Here is a 15,154-nt window from a genome sequence, read left to right as displayed (position 1 = left end):
AGAATTTCAGCTCTTTTGCCTGTAAAAGAATAAATACAATACCCCCCCCCCAACATTACAACCCACCACCCACATACCCCTAATCTAACCCAAACCCCCCTTAAATAAACCCAACACTAAGCCCCTGAAGATCTTCCTACCTTGTCTTCACCATACCAGGTTCACCGATCCGTCCTGGCTCCAACATCTTCATCCAACCCAAGCGGGGGTTGGCGATCCATCATCCGGTGCTGAAGAGGTCCAGAAGAGGCTCCAAAGTCTTCCTCCTATCCGGCAAGAAGAGGACATCCGGACCGGCAAACATCTTCTCCAAGCGGCATCTTCAATCTTCTTCCATCCGGTGCGGAGCGGGTCCATCTTGAAGCAGGCGACGCGGATCCATCCTCTTCTTCCGTTGTCTCCCGACGAATGACGGTTCCTTTAAGGGACGTCATCCAAGATGGCGTCCCTCGAATTCCGATTGGCTGATAGGATTCTATCAGCCAATCGGAATTAAGGTAGGAATTTTCTGATTGGCTGATGGAATCAGCCAATCAGAATCAAGTTCAATCCGATTGGCTGATCCAATCAGCCAATCAGATTGAGCTCGCATTCTATTGGCTGATCGGAACAGCCAATAGAATGCAAGCTCAATCTGATTGGCTGATTGGATCAGCCAATCGGATTGAACTTGATTCTGATTGGCTGATTCCATCAGCCAATCAGAAAATTCCTACCTTAATTCCGATTGGCTGATAGAATCCTATCAGCCAATCGGAATTCGAGGGACGCCATCTTGGATGACGTCCCTTAAAGGAACCGTCATTCGTCGGGAGACAACGGAAGAAGAGGATGGATCCGCGTCGCCTGCTTCAAGATGGACCCGCTCCGCACCGGATGGAAGAAGATTGAAGATGCCGCTTGGAGAAGATGTTTGCCGGTCCGGATGTCCTCTTCTTGCCGGATAGGAGGAAGACTTTGGAGCCTCTTCTGGACCTCTTCAGCACCGGATGATGGATCGCCAACCCCCGCTTGGGTTGGATGAAGATGTTGGAGCCAGGACGGATCGGTGAACCTGGTATGGTGAAGACAAGGCAGGAAGATCTTCAGGGGCTTAGTGTTAGGTTTATTTAAGGGGGGTTTGGGTTAGATTAGGGGTATGTGGGTGGTGGGTTGTAATGTTGGGGGGGGGTATTGTATTTATTCTTTTACAGGCAAAAGAGCTGAAATTCTTGGGGCATGCCCCGCAAAGGGCCCTGTTCAGGGCTGGTAAGGTAAAAGAGCTTGTAACTTTTTTTAATTTAGAATAGGGTAGGGAATTTTTTATTTTGGGGGGCTTTGTTATTTTATTAGGGGGCTTAGAGTAGGTGTAATTAGTTTAAAATTGTTGTAATATTTTTCTTATGTTTGTAAATATTTTTTTATTTTTTGTAACTTAGTTCTTTTTTATTTTTTGTACTTTAGTTAGTTTATTTAATTGTATTTATTTGTAGCAATTGTGTTTAATTAATGTATTGATAGTGTAGTGTTAGGTTAATTGTAGGTAATTGTAGGTAGTTTATTTAATTATTTTATTGATAGGGTAGTGTTAGGTTTAATTATATCTTAGGTTAGGATTTATTTTACAGGTAAATTTGTTATTATTTTAACTAGGTAGCTATTAAATAGTTCTTAACTATTTAATAGCTATTGTACCTAGTTAAAATAAATACCAAGTTGCCTGTAAAATAAATATTAATCCTAAAATAGCTATAATATAATTATAATTTATATTGTAGCTATATTAGGGTTTATTTTACAGGTAAGTATTTAGCTTTAAATAGGAATCATTTATTTAATAAGAGTTAATTAATTTCGTTAGATGTAAATTATATTTAACTTAGGGGGGTGTTAGTGTTAGGGTTAGACTTAGCTTTAGGGGTTAATACATTTATTAGAATAGCGGTGAGCTCCGGTCGTCAGATTAGGGGTTAATAATTGATGTTAGGTGTCGGCGATGTTAGGGAGGGCAGATTAGGGGTTAATACTATTTATGATAGGGTTAGTGAGGCGGGTTAGGGGTTAATAACTTTATTATAGTAGCGCTCAGGTCCGCTCGGCAGATTAGGGGTTAATAAGTGTAGGCAGGTGTCGGTGACGTTGAGGGGGGCAGATTAGGGGTTAATAAATATAATATAGGGGTCGGCAGTGTTAGGGGTAGCAGATTAGGGGTACATAGGGATAACGTAGGTGGCGGCGCTTTGCGGTCGGAAGATTAGGGGTTAATTATTTTAAGTAGCTGGCGGCGACGTTGTGGGGGGCAGGTTAGGGGTTAATAAATGTAATACAGGGGTCGGCGGGGTTAAGGGCAGCAGATTAGGGGTACATAAGTATAACGTAGGTGGCGGTCGGCAGATTAGGGGTTAAAAATTTAAATCGAGTGGCGGCGATGTGGGGGGAGCTCGGTTTAGGGGTACATAGGTAGTTTATGGGTGTTAGTGTACTTTAGGGTACAGTAGTTAAGAGCTTTATGAACCGGCGTTAGCCAGAAAGCTCTTAACTCCTGCTATTTTCAGGCGGCTGGAATCTTGTCGTTAGAGCTCTAACGCTCACTTCAGAAACGACTCTAAATACCAGCGTTAGAAAGATCCCATTGAAAAGATAGGATACGCAATTGACGTAAGGGGATCTGCGGTATGGAAAAGTTGCGGCTGAAAAGTGAGCGTTAGACCCTTTAATCACTGACTCCAAATACCAGCGGGCGGCCAAAACCAGCGTTAGGAGCCTCTAACGCTGGTTTTGACGGCTACCGCCGAACTCCAAATCTAGGCCTTTGTCTCCATTAAAATCTTATTTGCATTAGTCAAACTAATAAATAGAGGTGCTTAGAAAAGTGCATACAAAACGAAGAAAAACTTACATACAATATACAAACGTATATGAACACCTAAATGCATATGCACACCATAAAACTTTTTTAATATAACACTTTAGACCAAAATGATAGGTTAAACAAATGCGAAGACATGGCTCGCCAGAAACATGGGGACTCACGCTCCATACAGAGTTTGATAGATAGGCCCCTAAATGTACAGTAACTACATTTTTTTCTACAGTTTAATAAGTCCTTAACATAATAAGCACATGCATGGTATTTGAAATATAATCTCTTTAATGTGTAACACTAATCTTAAAGTCATCGTAAACATTCCTCTTTGTAAAAAACAGATCCAGTGTTCTGTCAAAATTTTGCTACCTCGGTGCTACCTCGGTGTATGCATGCGCACAATTACACAATGGCACTCCACGTAGAATGCATGGAATGTGATTACATAATTACAAGCATGCGCATATGGAGGTAGCAAACCTCGTCAGAGATGAAATTTAATCCTCACATTTCTTCTTAAAGCTACCATAGACATGTGCACGGCGTCATTTCTCATCTCTCCACTTCTTAATTAAAGGTTAATATGTAATCAAAATTAAATAAAGCTTGTCGCCACCTCTCCATCTTTTTTAATATGCACATTAATTAAGATTACTCCTAAATGAATAAACTGTACACTACGTTGTCTCGTCTGCTCCTGTAGCATACAGTTTATGAATTTAGGAGTATTCTTAATTAATGTGCATATTAAAAAAAATGATGGAGAGGAGGAAACAAGCTTTATTTCATTTTGATTACATATTGACCATTAATTAGGAAGTGGAGAGATGCTTTATTTATTTTTAATTACATGTTGAATGAGAAATGAAGCTGTGCACATGCGTGCATGTCCATGGCAGCTTTAAGAAGAAATAAGTGGACTATATTTCCTCTTTGTTGACATTTGCTACCTCCATGTGCGCATGCTTGTAATTACCTAATCGCATTCCACACATTCTTTTGAAACATGTATGGAGTGCGCTTACGTAATTGTGTACATGCACACACAGAGGTAACAAATCTCGACGGGGTGGCAAATTTCGATAGAACAATTGAATGTTATCGATTTTACTTGGAGTTTTATTCATCAGTTGTAATGAGGATACGCTTTACTTTTTAATGTAGCACTGAAATTCAAATACCCCCCACTCTGTTCAAATACCCCTGAGCTAACGGTTTGAACTGTTTTGTTTTTTTTTGTGTGTGTGTGTGTGTGGCTAGAACACCGATTTGAGAACAGTTCAAAAATACTTTTGAAGTAAGCGGACAAAGCACGCGGTATTTGAATTTCAGTGCTACATTAAAACGTAAGTTAAAGCGTATCTTCATTACAACTGATAAATTAAACTCCATCTAAAATATTGCGAACATTCAAGATCTGTTTTTACAATAGGGGAAAGTTTACCATCCTAAAATTTATGAAAAGAAAGGCTTTTAGCATCAAGGAACATATTTTTACAACAATAAATGCAATTAATTATATATCTACATTTTATAAACATTTCGGTTTGTTAAACTGTACATTTGTACATTAAGAAGTATTTTAAGTGAAAGAGATATAGAAAAAAAATGTATGCCTTAAAGCAGAGTCACCATATTTATCTTTATGCATTAAAATCATATCTGAATTACTTATTGGTTCATCCTCTATTATATTTACATAGTCCTTAAATTATTGACATACATTATTATTTATTATTATTATTATTGGTTATTTGTAAAGCGCCAACAGAAACCACAGCGCTGTACATAAAGCAGAAGTTCAACAGACGAAAATGATGTCATTCACTTACAGTACATTACATGTTTTTGCATTTGATTCTAAAAACAATTACATTCAATATAACTAAGATATGAATATTATTCTTTATGATAATGATAATGATTGTTATGGTATTGAGTGTCAATATAAAAACACTTCATAAAATAAAATATTGTAGATCTTGAACCAACTAAATTTTAAATCTTAACATATCTAAAACACATTTTCAGCTTTATCACTTTCATACTTAGAGGTTTCAAACAAGAGAACTTTAGCCAATGCAAATAATACTTGTTACTAAAAAACAACTCAATAATACTTGTAATGTAATATCTCACCTGGATTGAAAAACTCTGTTCATCTTGCTCATTTTGTCGTAAAAGATCATAACTAAATTTTCCAGGGTAAAAAAAATAAAGTCCATCAAAGGTTTCAAAATGATATTGTCCCCAAGTTCGACATATATTATCTCTCTCAGCACCTGTGTTATACACTGTAGATTAAAGCAAAGGGAACGTGTGAGCGTTGTATCATTCTAATAAAGCTTTTATATACAAACTGTCAACCATATTTTATAAAGTTGATATGAAGACATTTTTACCTATTTGACATCTTGATCCGGATGCGTTATATCGACTGCAGTCACAATATTTTTTCTGTAGGCATTCACCTCCATTAAAACAAGGAAAATTTTCTAAAACAAAATACAAAAATGAATGCTTTTCTATTTTCTGCATAATTCAATTTATTTTGCATTACAAAAAAAGATATGTAAGATACATTATCTGAATAGAATATAAAATATAAAAAACACCAATGCCAAATTCCTAATTTTAGAATTTTTGTTGTAAAAAACAAAAGGGTGTTTTGCTGAGATGGATCCTAAAGATAGTAAAATAAGCAGTTCATTGGGAGTTTCTCATAAATACTGTAGCAAATTGGCAATATGTTCCAAACATTGTGAGCAACCTGGGGAAAAGATATTGGTTGACAAAGCTCTATCTAGATATTGCATCAGAGATAAGAATAGGAGCAGATGAGAAACTGATTTAAATGAAGTTATCGGTATCTGACACCAGTTAAATGATTTTGGCAAGAAAGACTAGATAATGAATTTTTAACAAAGAGGGCTTCAGCAGATTCATTTTGCAAGAGGCAAGAGAATTAATTTGCAAACATTTGTATATAATATAAATATATGATGGAAACAATGTGTGTGTTCTTTAAATATATATATATATATATATATATATATACAAATCAGAGGCATAACTAGAAACCACAGGGCCCAGGTGCAAGAATCTAAGAAGGGCCCCCCCCACCACCCCTCCCCCCTCCAAAAAAAGGTGAATTTAATACATTATTTTTTTTTTTTTTACATTTAACACAGAAAAAAAATGTGAATCAGATTACATGTCTGGCCTGAGATGGCTGGCCTGACCCTACCCGCCCAGTACTTTATAAAGTGACCACAGTAGTCAGTGACATGGTCCAGCCCCCCTTACTGTATATAGTGGTACTGTATAGTGACACTGTTTACCCCCTGCCCCCCCATGCTGTAGTAACAAGGTCTGTAATTTGCTGGTTCCACAAACAGACACAAACACACATACATGCATAAATACACACACAGTCACATACATACACACACACACACCATACACACACACATAAACACCAATGGGTAAAACAGAAACACTAACCCCTGTAGTCATGTCACACTCACATGATATCAGTGCAGGCAGTGGTAGGTTAACGTTTTTTATTAAAAAAAAAAATATATAAAAAAAAAAAAAATATTTAAGCTGGGCCCCCCCCCACCCTCAGGGACCCAGTCGCACCTGCAACCTCTGCACCCCCTGTAGTTTCGCCCCTGATACAAATAGAATATATCACTGACAAGCAGTGATATAAGCTTTGGAGCCTAAAGAGCGCATATACAGGGAACCACACAATAAAATGTAATACAGTGCAATACAACACAATACAACTAAATATAGCTAGTGAATATTAAAATGGGAACTAGAAAAAGAAGGAAATGATAAAATCTCTATATACTATACACTATAATAAACAAATACTAATGGGTACAGATAAATAGTACTTCACCCATATAATTTTATGGGATCAGTACATAAATATATATAGAGAGCAATATGTGTAATCGTTTAGGGATATGAGATAAATATACAGTGTATTGTATTGCACAGTACACCCTGTAATAGCTCCTAGTGTGATAGTCAAAATTCAGACTATGATCATAACATGTGATTAAAATGCAAGAATATAAATAAATAAACAAATAAATAAATAAATAGATATTCTGTCTCAAATAAAAGCAGCTGACCACAGAAATTCCCCCAAAGGCAAAATATCCTTTTCCAAATATTTCTAATACAGTTACAATAGATCAGAAAGAGGAAAATGGGGGGGAAATGGTTAGCGCTTAAAAAATTAGAAAAGTATATATAATAATAATATTAAATTAAATTAAAACTTGAGGAGTACTAGATACCTTATCCTATATTGATTTAGCCAATTTGCATTTTGTACACTGTTTTGTTTTTTATTTATTTATTTATTTATTTATTTATTTATATATATTCCACAGATGCCAATCCGTTTGTTCTGTTAGTTTGGGATATTCCCCAATGGTTGTACATCTATGTGTGTGCCTCTAAACTGTATATATCTGATTCCTGATTGATCATCTAGTTTTAGATATAGTATATATTTATATTTGCATTTTTTGCATAAGGGTGTATATATTCCACTCTTTCATCTGCTAATACACTTAGGATCTAGTACTCCTCAAGTTTTAATTTAATTTAATATTATTATTATTATATGTACTTTTCTCATTTTTTAGCGCTAACCCTTTTTCCCCCATTTTCCTCTTTTTGATATATATACTGAATATATGTGTATAGATAGATATATATATATATATATATATATATATATATATATATATATATATATATATATATATGAGCAGCTGGAGAGCACTCGCACAACTAGGTCAGCCTGCCAGGGTGCATGCAAAAACATGAATAGAAATAGACAAATGGCTTGCACTCACTGGACTTTTAAATTATGTGCCTTTATTTGTACAGAAAAAAAAACACATTTTATGAGCAGGCCTTTTCAACAAAACTAATGTATTATATATAACAAATTTAAGTGGGGTAACTGAGATTGTTAGTCTCAGGTTTGGAACACATTATGCTGTATATACTGCCTTTAACTGGAGTAGTGTTGAAAACCAAGTCAGAGAAATTCAGATAAATTGCTAAAATGTAAGTGTTAATAGTAGAAAATGATTAATGAGAATAAGTGATAATAAAAGGAGAATGATAAAAGGGGAAGATAAAATGTAAGCTAAAGCTCTCTCATCTGGTGAGATTATCTAAGAAGTCATGTCAGGTCACTCAAACGACTGCAGATAGGCACATTTTAACTTGAGAGCAGTTTATGTGGCTATGCGGTTCTAGATATGAAGGAGAGACACCTACATCCCAATAGAATGCTGAAAAGAAAAACAACAAAAACTTTGTGTGATTTCTTTCCATGCAGGAAAGTTTTGTTCATTGGGCCCTAAGGCCTAGATTTGGAGTTTGGCGGTAGCCGTGAAAACCAGCGTTAGAGGCTCCTAACGCTGGTTTTAGGCTACCGCCGGTATTTGGAGTAATTAAAAAAAGGGTCTAACGCTCACTTTTCAGCCGCGACTTTTCCATACCGCAGATCCCCTTACGTCAATTGCGTATCCTATCTTTTCAATGGGATCTTTCTAACTCCGGTATTTAGAGTCGTGTCTGAAGTGAGCGTTAGAAATCTAACGACAAAACTCCAGTCAGTAGTTAAGAGCTTTTTGGGCTAACGCCAGTTCATAAAGCTCTTAACTACTGTGCTCTAAAGTACACTAACACCCATAAACTACCTATGTACCCCTAAACCGAGGCCCCCCCACATCGCCGACACTCGATTAATTTTTTTTAACCCCTAATCTGCCGACCGCCACCTACGTTATCCTTATGTACCCCTAATCTGCTGCCCCTAACACCGCCGACCCCTATATTATATTTATTAACCCCTAATCTGCCCCCCACAACGTCGCCGCCAACTACCTACAATAATTAACCCCTAATCTGCCGACCGCAAAGCGCCGCTACTTAAGTTATCCTTATGTACCCCTAATCTGCTTCCCCTAACACCGCCGACCCCTATATTATATTTATTAACCCCTAATCTGCCTCCCACAACGTCGCCTCCACCTGCCTACACTTATTAACCCCTAATCTGCCGAGAGGACCTCACCGCTACTCTATTAAATTTATTAACCCCTAAAGCTAATTCTAACCCTAACCCTAACACCCCCCTAAGTTAAATATAATTTTATTCTAACGAAATAAATTAACTCTTATTAAATAAATTATTCCTATTTAAAGCTAAATACTTACCTGTAAAATAAACCCTAATATAGCTACAATATAACTAATAATTACATTGTAGCTATTTTAGGATTAATATTTATTTTACAGGCAACTTTGTAATTATTTTAACCAGGTACAATAGCTATTAAATAGTTAAGAACTATTTAATAGTTACCTAGTTAAAATAAGTACAAAATTACCTGTAAAATAAATCCTAACCTAAGTTACAATTAAACCTAACACTATACTATCATTAAATTAATTAAATAAAATACCTACAATTATCTACAATTAAACCTAACACTACACTATCAATAAATTAATTAAATACAATACCTACAAATAACTACAATGAAATAAACTAACTAAAGTACAAAAAATAAAAAAGAACTAAGTTACAAAAAATAAAAAAATATTTACAAACATAAGAAAAAAATTACAACAATTTTAAACTAATTACACCTACTCTAAGCCCCCTAATAAAATAACAAAGACCCCCAAAATAAAAAAATGCCCTACCCTATTCTAAATTACTAAAGTTCAAAGCTCTTTTACCTTACCAGCCCTGAACAGGGCCCTTTGCGGGGCATGCCCCAAAAAATTCAGCTCTTTTTCCTGTAAAAAAACACATACAATACCCCCCCAACATTACAACCCACCACCCACATACCCCTAATCTAACCCAAACCCCCCTTAAATAAACCTAACACTAAGCCCCTGAAGATCTTCCTACCTTGTCTTCACCTCACCAGGTATCACCGATCCGTCCTGGCTCCGATATCTTCATCTAAGCCCAAGCGGGGGCTAGACATCCATCATCCGACGGCTGAAGAAGTCCAGAAGAGGCTCCAAAGTCTTCATCCTATCCGGGAAGAAGAGTAGATCCGGACCGGCAACCATCTTCTTCCAAGCGGCATCTTCTATCTTCATCCGATGAGGACCGGCTCCATCTTGAAGACATCCACCGCGGACCCATCTTCTTCCGACGACGACTTCCCGACGAATGACGATTCCTTTAAGGGACGTCATCCAAGATGGCGTCCCTCGAATTCAGATTGGCTGATAGGATTCTATCAGCCAATCGGAATTAAGGTAGGAAAATTCTGATTGGCTGATGGAATCAGCCAATCAGAATCAAGTTCAATCCGATTGGCTGATCCGATCAGCCAATCAGATTGAGCTCGCATTCTATTGGCTGATCGGAACAGCCAATCGGAATTCGAGGGACGCCATCTTGGATGACGTCATTTAAAGGAACCGTCATTCGTCGTTCAGTCGTCGGCCAGGATGGATGTTCCGCGTCGGAGGTCTTCAGGATGCTGCCGCTCCGCTCCGGATGGATGACGATAGAAGATGCCGCTTGGATGAAGACTTCAATCAGATGGAAGACCTCTTCTGCCCCGCTTGGATGAAGACTTCTACCGGATGGAGGACCTCTTCTTGCTCCGCTTGGATGAAGAATTTGGCTCGGCTGGGTGAAGACGACTCAAGGTAGGGAGATCTTCAGGGGCTTAGTGTTAGGTTTATTTAAGGGGGGTTTGGGTTAGATTAGGGGTATGTGGGTGGTGGGTTGTAATGTTGGGGGGGGTATTGTATGTTTTTTTTTACAGGCAAAAGAGCTGACTTCTTGGGGCATGCCCCGCAAAGGGCCCTGTTCAGGGCTGGTAAGGTAAAAGAGCTTTGAACTTTAGTAATTTAGAATAGGGAAGGGTATTTTTTTATTTTGGGGGGCTTTGTTATTTTATTAGGGGGCTTAGAGTAGGTGTAATTAGTTTAAAATTGTTGTAATATATTTCTAATGTTTGTAAATATTTTTTTATTTTTTGTAACTTAGTTCTTTTTTATTTTTTGTACTTTAGTTAGTTTATTTCATTGTATTTATTTGTAGGAATTGTATTTAATTAATTTATTGATAGTGTAGTGTTAGGTTTAATTGTAGATAATTGTAGGTATTGTATTTAATTAATTTATTGATAGTGTAGTGTTAGGTGTATTTGTAACTTAGGTTAGGATTTATTTTATAGGTAAATTTGTAATTATTTTAACTATTTTAGCTATTAAATAGTTCTTAACTATTTAATAGCTATTGTACCTGGTTAAAATAATTACAAAGTTGCCTGTAAAATAAATATAAATCCTAAAATAGCTACAATGTAATTATCATTTATATTGTAGCTATATTAGGGTTTATTTTACAGGTAAGTATTTAGCTTTAAATAGGAATAAGTTATTTAATAAGAGTTAATTAATTTCATTAGATTTAAATTATATTTAACTTAGGGGGGTGTTAGTGTTAGGGTTAGACTTAGCTTTAGGGGTTAATACATTTATTAGAATAGCGGTGAGCTCCAGTCGGCAGATTAGGGGTTAATGTTTGAAGTTAGGTGTCGGCAATGTTAGGGAGGGCAGATTTGGGGTTAATACTATTTATTATATGTTAGTGAGGCGGATTAGGGGTTAATAACTTTATTATAATAGTGGTGCGGTCCGGTCGGCAGATTAGGGGTTAATAAGTGTAGGCAGGTGGAGGCGACGTTGTGGGGGGCAGATTAGGGGTTAATAAATATAACATAGGGGTCGGCGGTGTTAGGGGCAGCAGATTAGGGGTACATAGGGATAATGTAAGTAGCGGCGGTTTACGGAGCGGCAGATTAGGGGTTAATAATAATATGCAGGGGTCAGCGATAACAGGGGCGGCAGAATAGGGGTTAATAAGTGTAAGGTTAGGGGTGTTTAGACTCGGGGTACATGTTAGGGTGTTAGGTGCAAACGTAGGAAGTGCTTCCCCATAGCAAACAATGGGGCTGCGTTAGGAGCTGAACGCGGCTTTTTTGCAGGTGTTAGGTTTTTTTTCAGCTCAAACAGCCCCATTGTTTCCTATGGGGGAATCGTGCACGAGCACGTTTTTGAGGCTGGCCGCGTCCGTAAGCAACTCTGGTATCGAGAGTTGGAGTGGCATTAAATATGCCTCTACGCTCCCTTTTTGGAGCCTAACGCAGACATTCTGTGGACTCTCAATACCAGAGTTATTTTAAAGGTGCGGCCAGAAAAAAGCCAGCGTTAGCTACGCGGGTCGTTACCGACAAAACTCTAAATCTAGCCGTAGGTGTTTAAGCTGAAGTTATTGATTATTATGTTTGTTTCTTACTAAAACTATTATTGATTTCCTTTTCAGTGTGGCCACCATGAATTATTATTTTGGCCAGAAGTCCAATTAATTGTATTATGGGCTACTTTCCACTGTCAATTACTTATGGGTTGGAGGCCGAGCTCATGGATTGATTATTTAAAATTAAATATATCAAAAATGTAGGAGACATATACTATCTTTATCCAAAAGATTGAGGGCCAGATTTACGAGTCAAGCACAAACGTTTGTGCGCAAGCGATATTAGGTTTTTGCGTTCGTTTTCGTGCAAGTTCAATTGCGCTCATATTACAAGTTTAAAGTAAACACGATCACTTGAGCGCAATGGAAGTTAACACTCGTCAGGTTAGTGCGTCCTCAGAGCTCTGTTTAACTGTTTTGTGAAACAAAAAAGTGTCACAAAACACAACAAAAATACATTACAAAGTACAGTTACACTAATAATAACACCATCTAATAAAAATATTTAAAAACAATATTGCACAAAAAAGTTATAAGGGCTCAAACATATGAGGTCTGGGGTGTTAGGAAAAAAAAGGCATGTGAAGGGCTGTAACATAGACATTCATACATATACATGTCTAAAGTGTCTAAAGATATATATTGTACCAAAATGCCATCAGATATATATAGAAATATGTATTTATTTATAAATAAAATATAATCTGTCATGTGAAGAACATTGGAATGTTTTTGCACACATCGGGTTAACGCAAGAGTGTTTACTTTCAACTCATAATACAAGCGCAACCCGACATGTGCAAATTGTTTGCTTCTAGCGCAATTAACACTCTATCAAAAGTGCTAAATAGCGCCCCCCTTGTAATCTGGCCCTGTATTTAAAGACATTTTTTAGAATAAATAAAAAATGTCATAGTTTCTCTGAAAGAAAGAAAATATCCTGTGTGGATTGATTTTCAATTTAATGGGACATTTGCTGTGACAGTTATTTGGATCAATATCCTGTTGACTTTTCCCTTGTTGACATTTTAAGAGGTCTCCCACCTGCAAAACTTGGCTGATAATTTAACCACATCTATTTCTGGAGATAAAATGCTTTTTTCATGGTCAGTGCATTTGTAGCTCATCAAAATGTTTTAATTAAAAATTGTGGGGGAGCCAACATCTTCTTAGCCAAGAATCCGAGTATTAGTGTTGTTTAATGGCCGTGGTTTTCAGCTCTTGTTCTCAAGCAACCTTAAAAAGCCAGATATAAAGAATGTCCCTACTTGAGCAATGGATGGTCGTTCGCATGACTCTTCCCCTACACTATTCATTATTATCTCTTTATTTTATTTACACATTGCGTTATATTTCAGTATATGTTTATGACTTATCTTTAAAGGGACACTGAACCCACATTGTTTTCTTTCATGATTCAGAAAGAGCAGCAATTTTAAGCAACTTTCTAATTTACTCCTATTATCAACTTTTTTTTTGTTCTCTTGGTATCTTTATTTGGAAAAGCAGGAATGTAAGCATAGGAGCCGGCGGGTTCAGCACCGGGGTAGCCCTTGCTGATTAGTGGCTACATTTAGACACCAATCAGCAAGCGCTGCCCAGATTTTGAACCAAAAATGGGTCGGCTACCAAGACAACAAATAAAAAAAATTGATAATAGGAGTAAATTAAAAAGTTGCTTAAAATTGCTGAATCATGAAAGAAAAAAATAAACAGGAGTCAGCACCCCAGTGGGGGTGGGAAAGATGTGAAATAAATCATTCATTTTCAGTTACACTCTTCTATGTACATAAAACAAGAGATAAGATAAAGAATACTTTTTGCACTGAGAGAAGTTGAGGAGTTCTGCACTTTCTGCATGATCAACCCATTTAAAATCAGTCATTGTTTCAATGAGCTATATCACATACAAAAATAAACCTAAAGAAGCTATTTCAAACGCATTAAAGGGGTAATAAAGTCAAAACTATACTTAAATGATTCAGATACAACATGCAATTTTTAACAACATTCCAATTTACTTCTGTTATCAAATTTGCATTGTTCTCTAGGTTTGTCCTTTGTTGAAGAGCATGCAAAGCATACCAAGAAAGTGAAGCAAATTTGATAATAGAAGTAAATTGTAAAGTTGTTTAAAGTTGTATGATCTGTCTGAATGAAGAAAGAAAAAGTTTGGTTTTCTTGTCACTTTAAAACTCTGTAGCTAGTATAACGTTATTGGAAACACATTACAGGGAAACTAATTTTACAGTGTTCTGTGCCTTTAAGGGCTCTTAAATAAAAGCTTTGAGATCCATAGTGCCTGCTCCCATATTGTAATATAATGCAGAAATGTAGCATAAAACGTTATATTAAACAACTTACCACACTTTACTTTTTGTATTCTTCTTTCTACTGGGGATATTATAGTTGGCTGAAATGTATAATGTGATGATGCTATATCCTGAAAGGGAAAAAATACAATTTTGGTCTTCATTAACAGTGGCTCTTAAATATATGAGTATTTGTTATATGTTATAAAAGCTAAATACTGATTATTAGCAACGTGTCATAAGTACAATGTGTAACATTGTTAAAAAATGTACAACAGGAGTAGCCACAGTTCATTAACAATAATAACGTTTTGTCACCTTTTAATAAAAAGAAAGAAATATTTGTATCATTATATTTCTTGTTTGAAGCTTGTTTGAAATTGGTTTTTGATTTGTTCTTGAAAAAGTCAATATAATTGCTGAAACGCATAGAGCTTTTAACTTTGTTCTTAATAAACCTTTTAAGCTGTACTAAATGGATGTCCTGCTGGTGATTCAGGAATAAAAATTGAATTTCGTTTTTGAACCTTGTGAGTATTTTCCGTTTGTGCCTCCCAGTGTTTGATGTTACTGCACTTTTTTGGATCTTTATCTCTTGGAGGTTGGAAAGACTGAATGTGACCAAAAGAGCAGGAAGCGTATACTAGACGTGCA

At 36.5% G+C, this 15,154-nt stretch overlaps 1 protein-coding gene across 1 annotated transcript in view; it reads right to left on the bottom strand.

The window, feature by feature from the left end:
- OTOG (otogelin) overlaps positions 1–15,154 on the bottom strand; it is a 576,525-nt gene that overhangs the window by 521,994 nt on the left and 39,377 nt on the right. The window contains 3 exon segments of the mRNA XM_053689346.1: positions 4,985–5,139; positions 5,248–5,340; positions 14,553–14,631. Of these exon segments, the coding sequence (XP_053545321.1) occupies positions 4,985–5,139; positions 5,248–5,340; positions 14,553–14,631 (327 nt within the window).

This window comes from Bombina bombina, chromosome 7, assembly GCF_027579735.1.
Source record: "Bombina bombina isolate aBomBom1 chromosome 7, aBomBom1.pri, whole genome shotgun sequence".
In the NCBI taxonomy this organism is placed as follows: domain Eukaryota; kingdom Metazoa; phylum Chordata; class Amphibia; order Anura; family Bombinatoridae; genus Bombina; species Bombina bombina.
The sequence above is the reverse complement of the archived record's forward strand: the minus strand, read 5'-3'. Positions and strand labels throughout refer to the sequence as shown.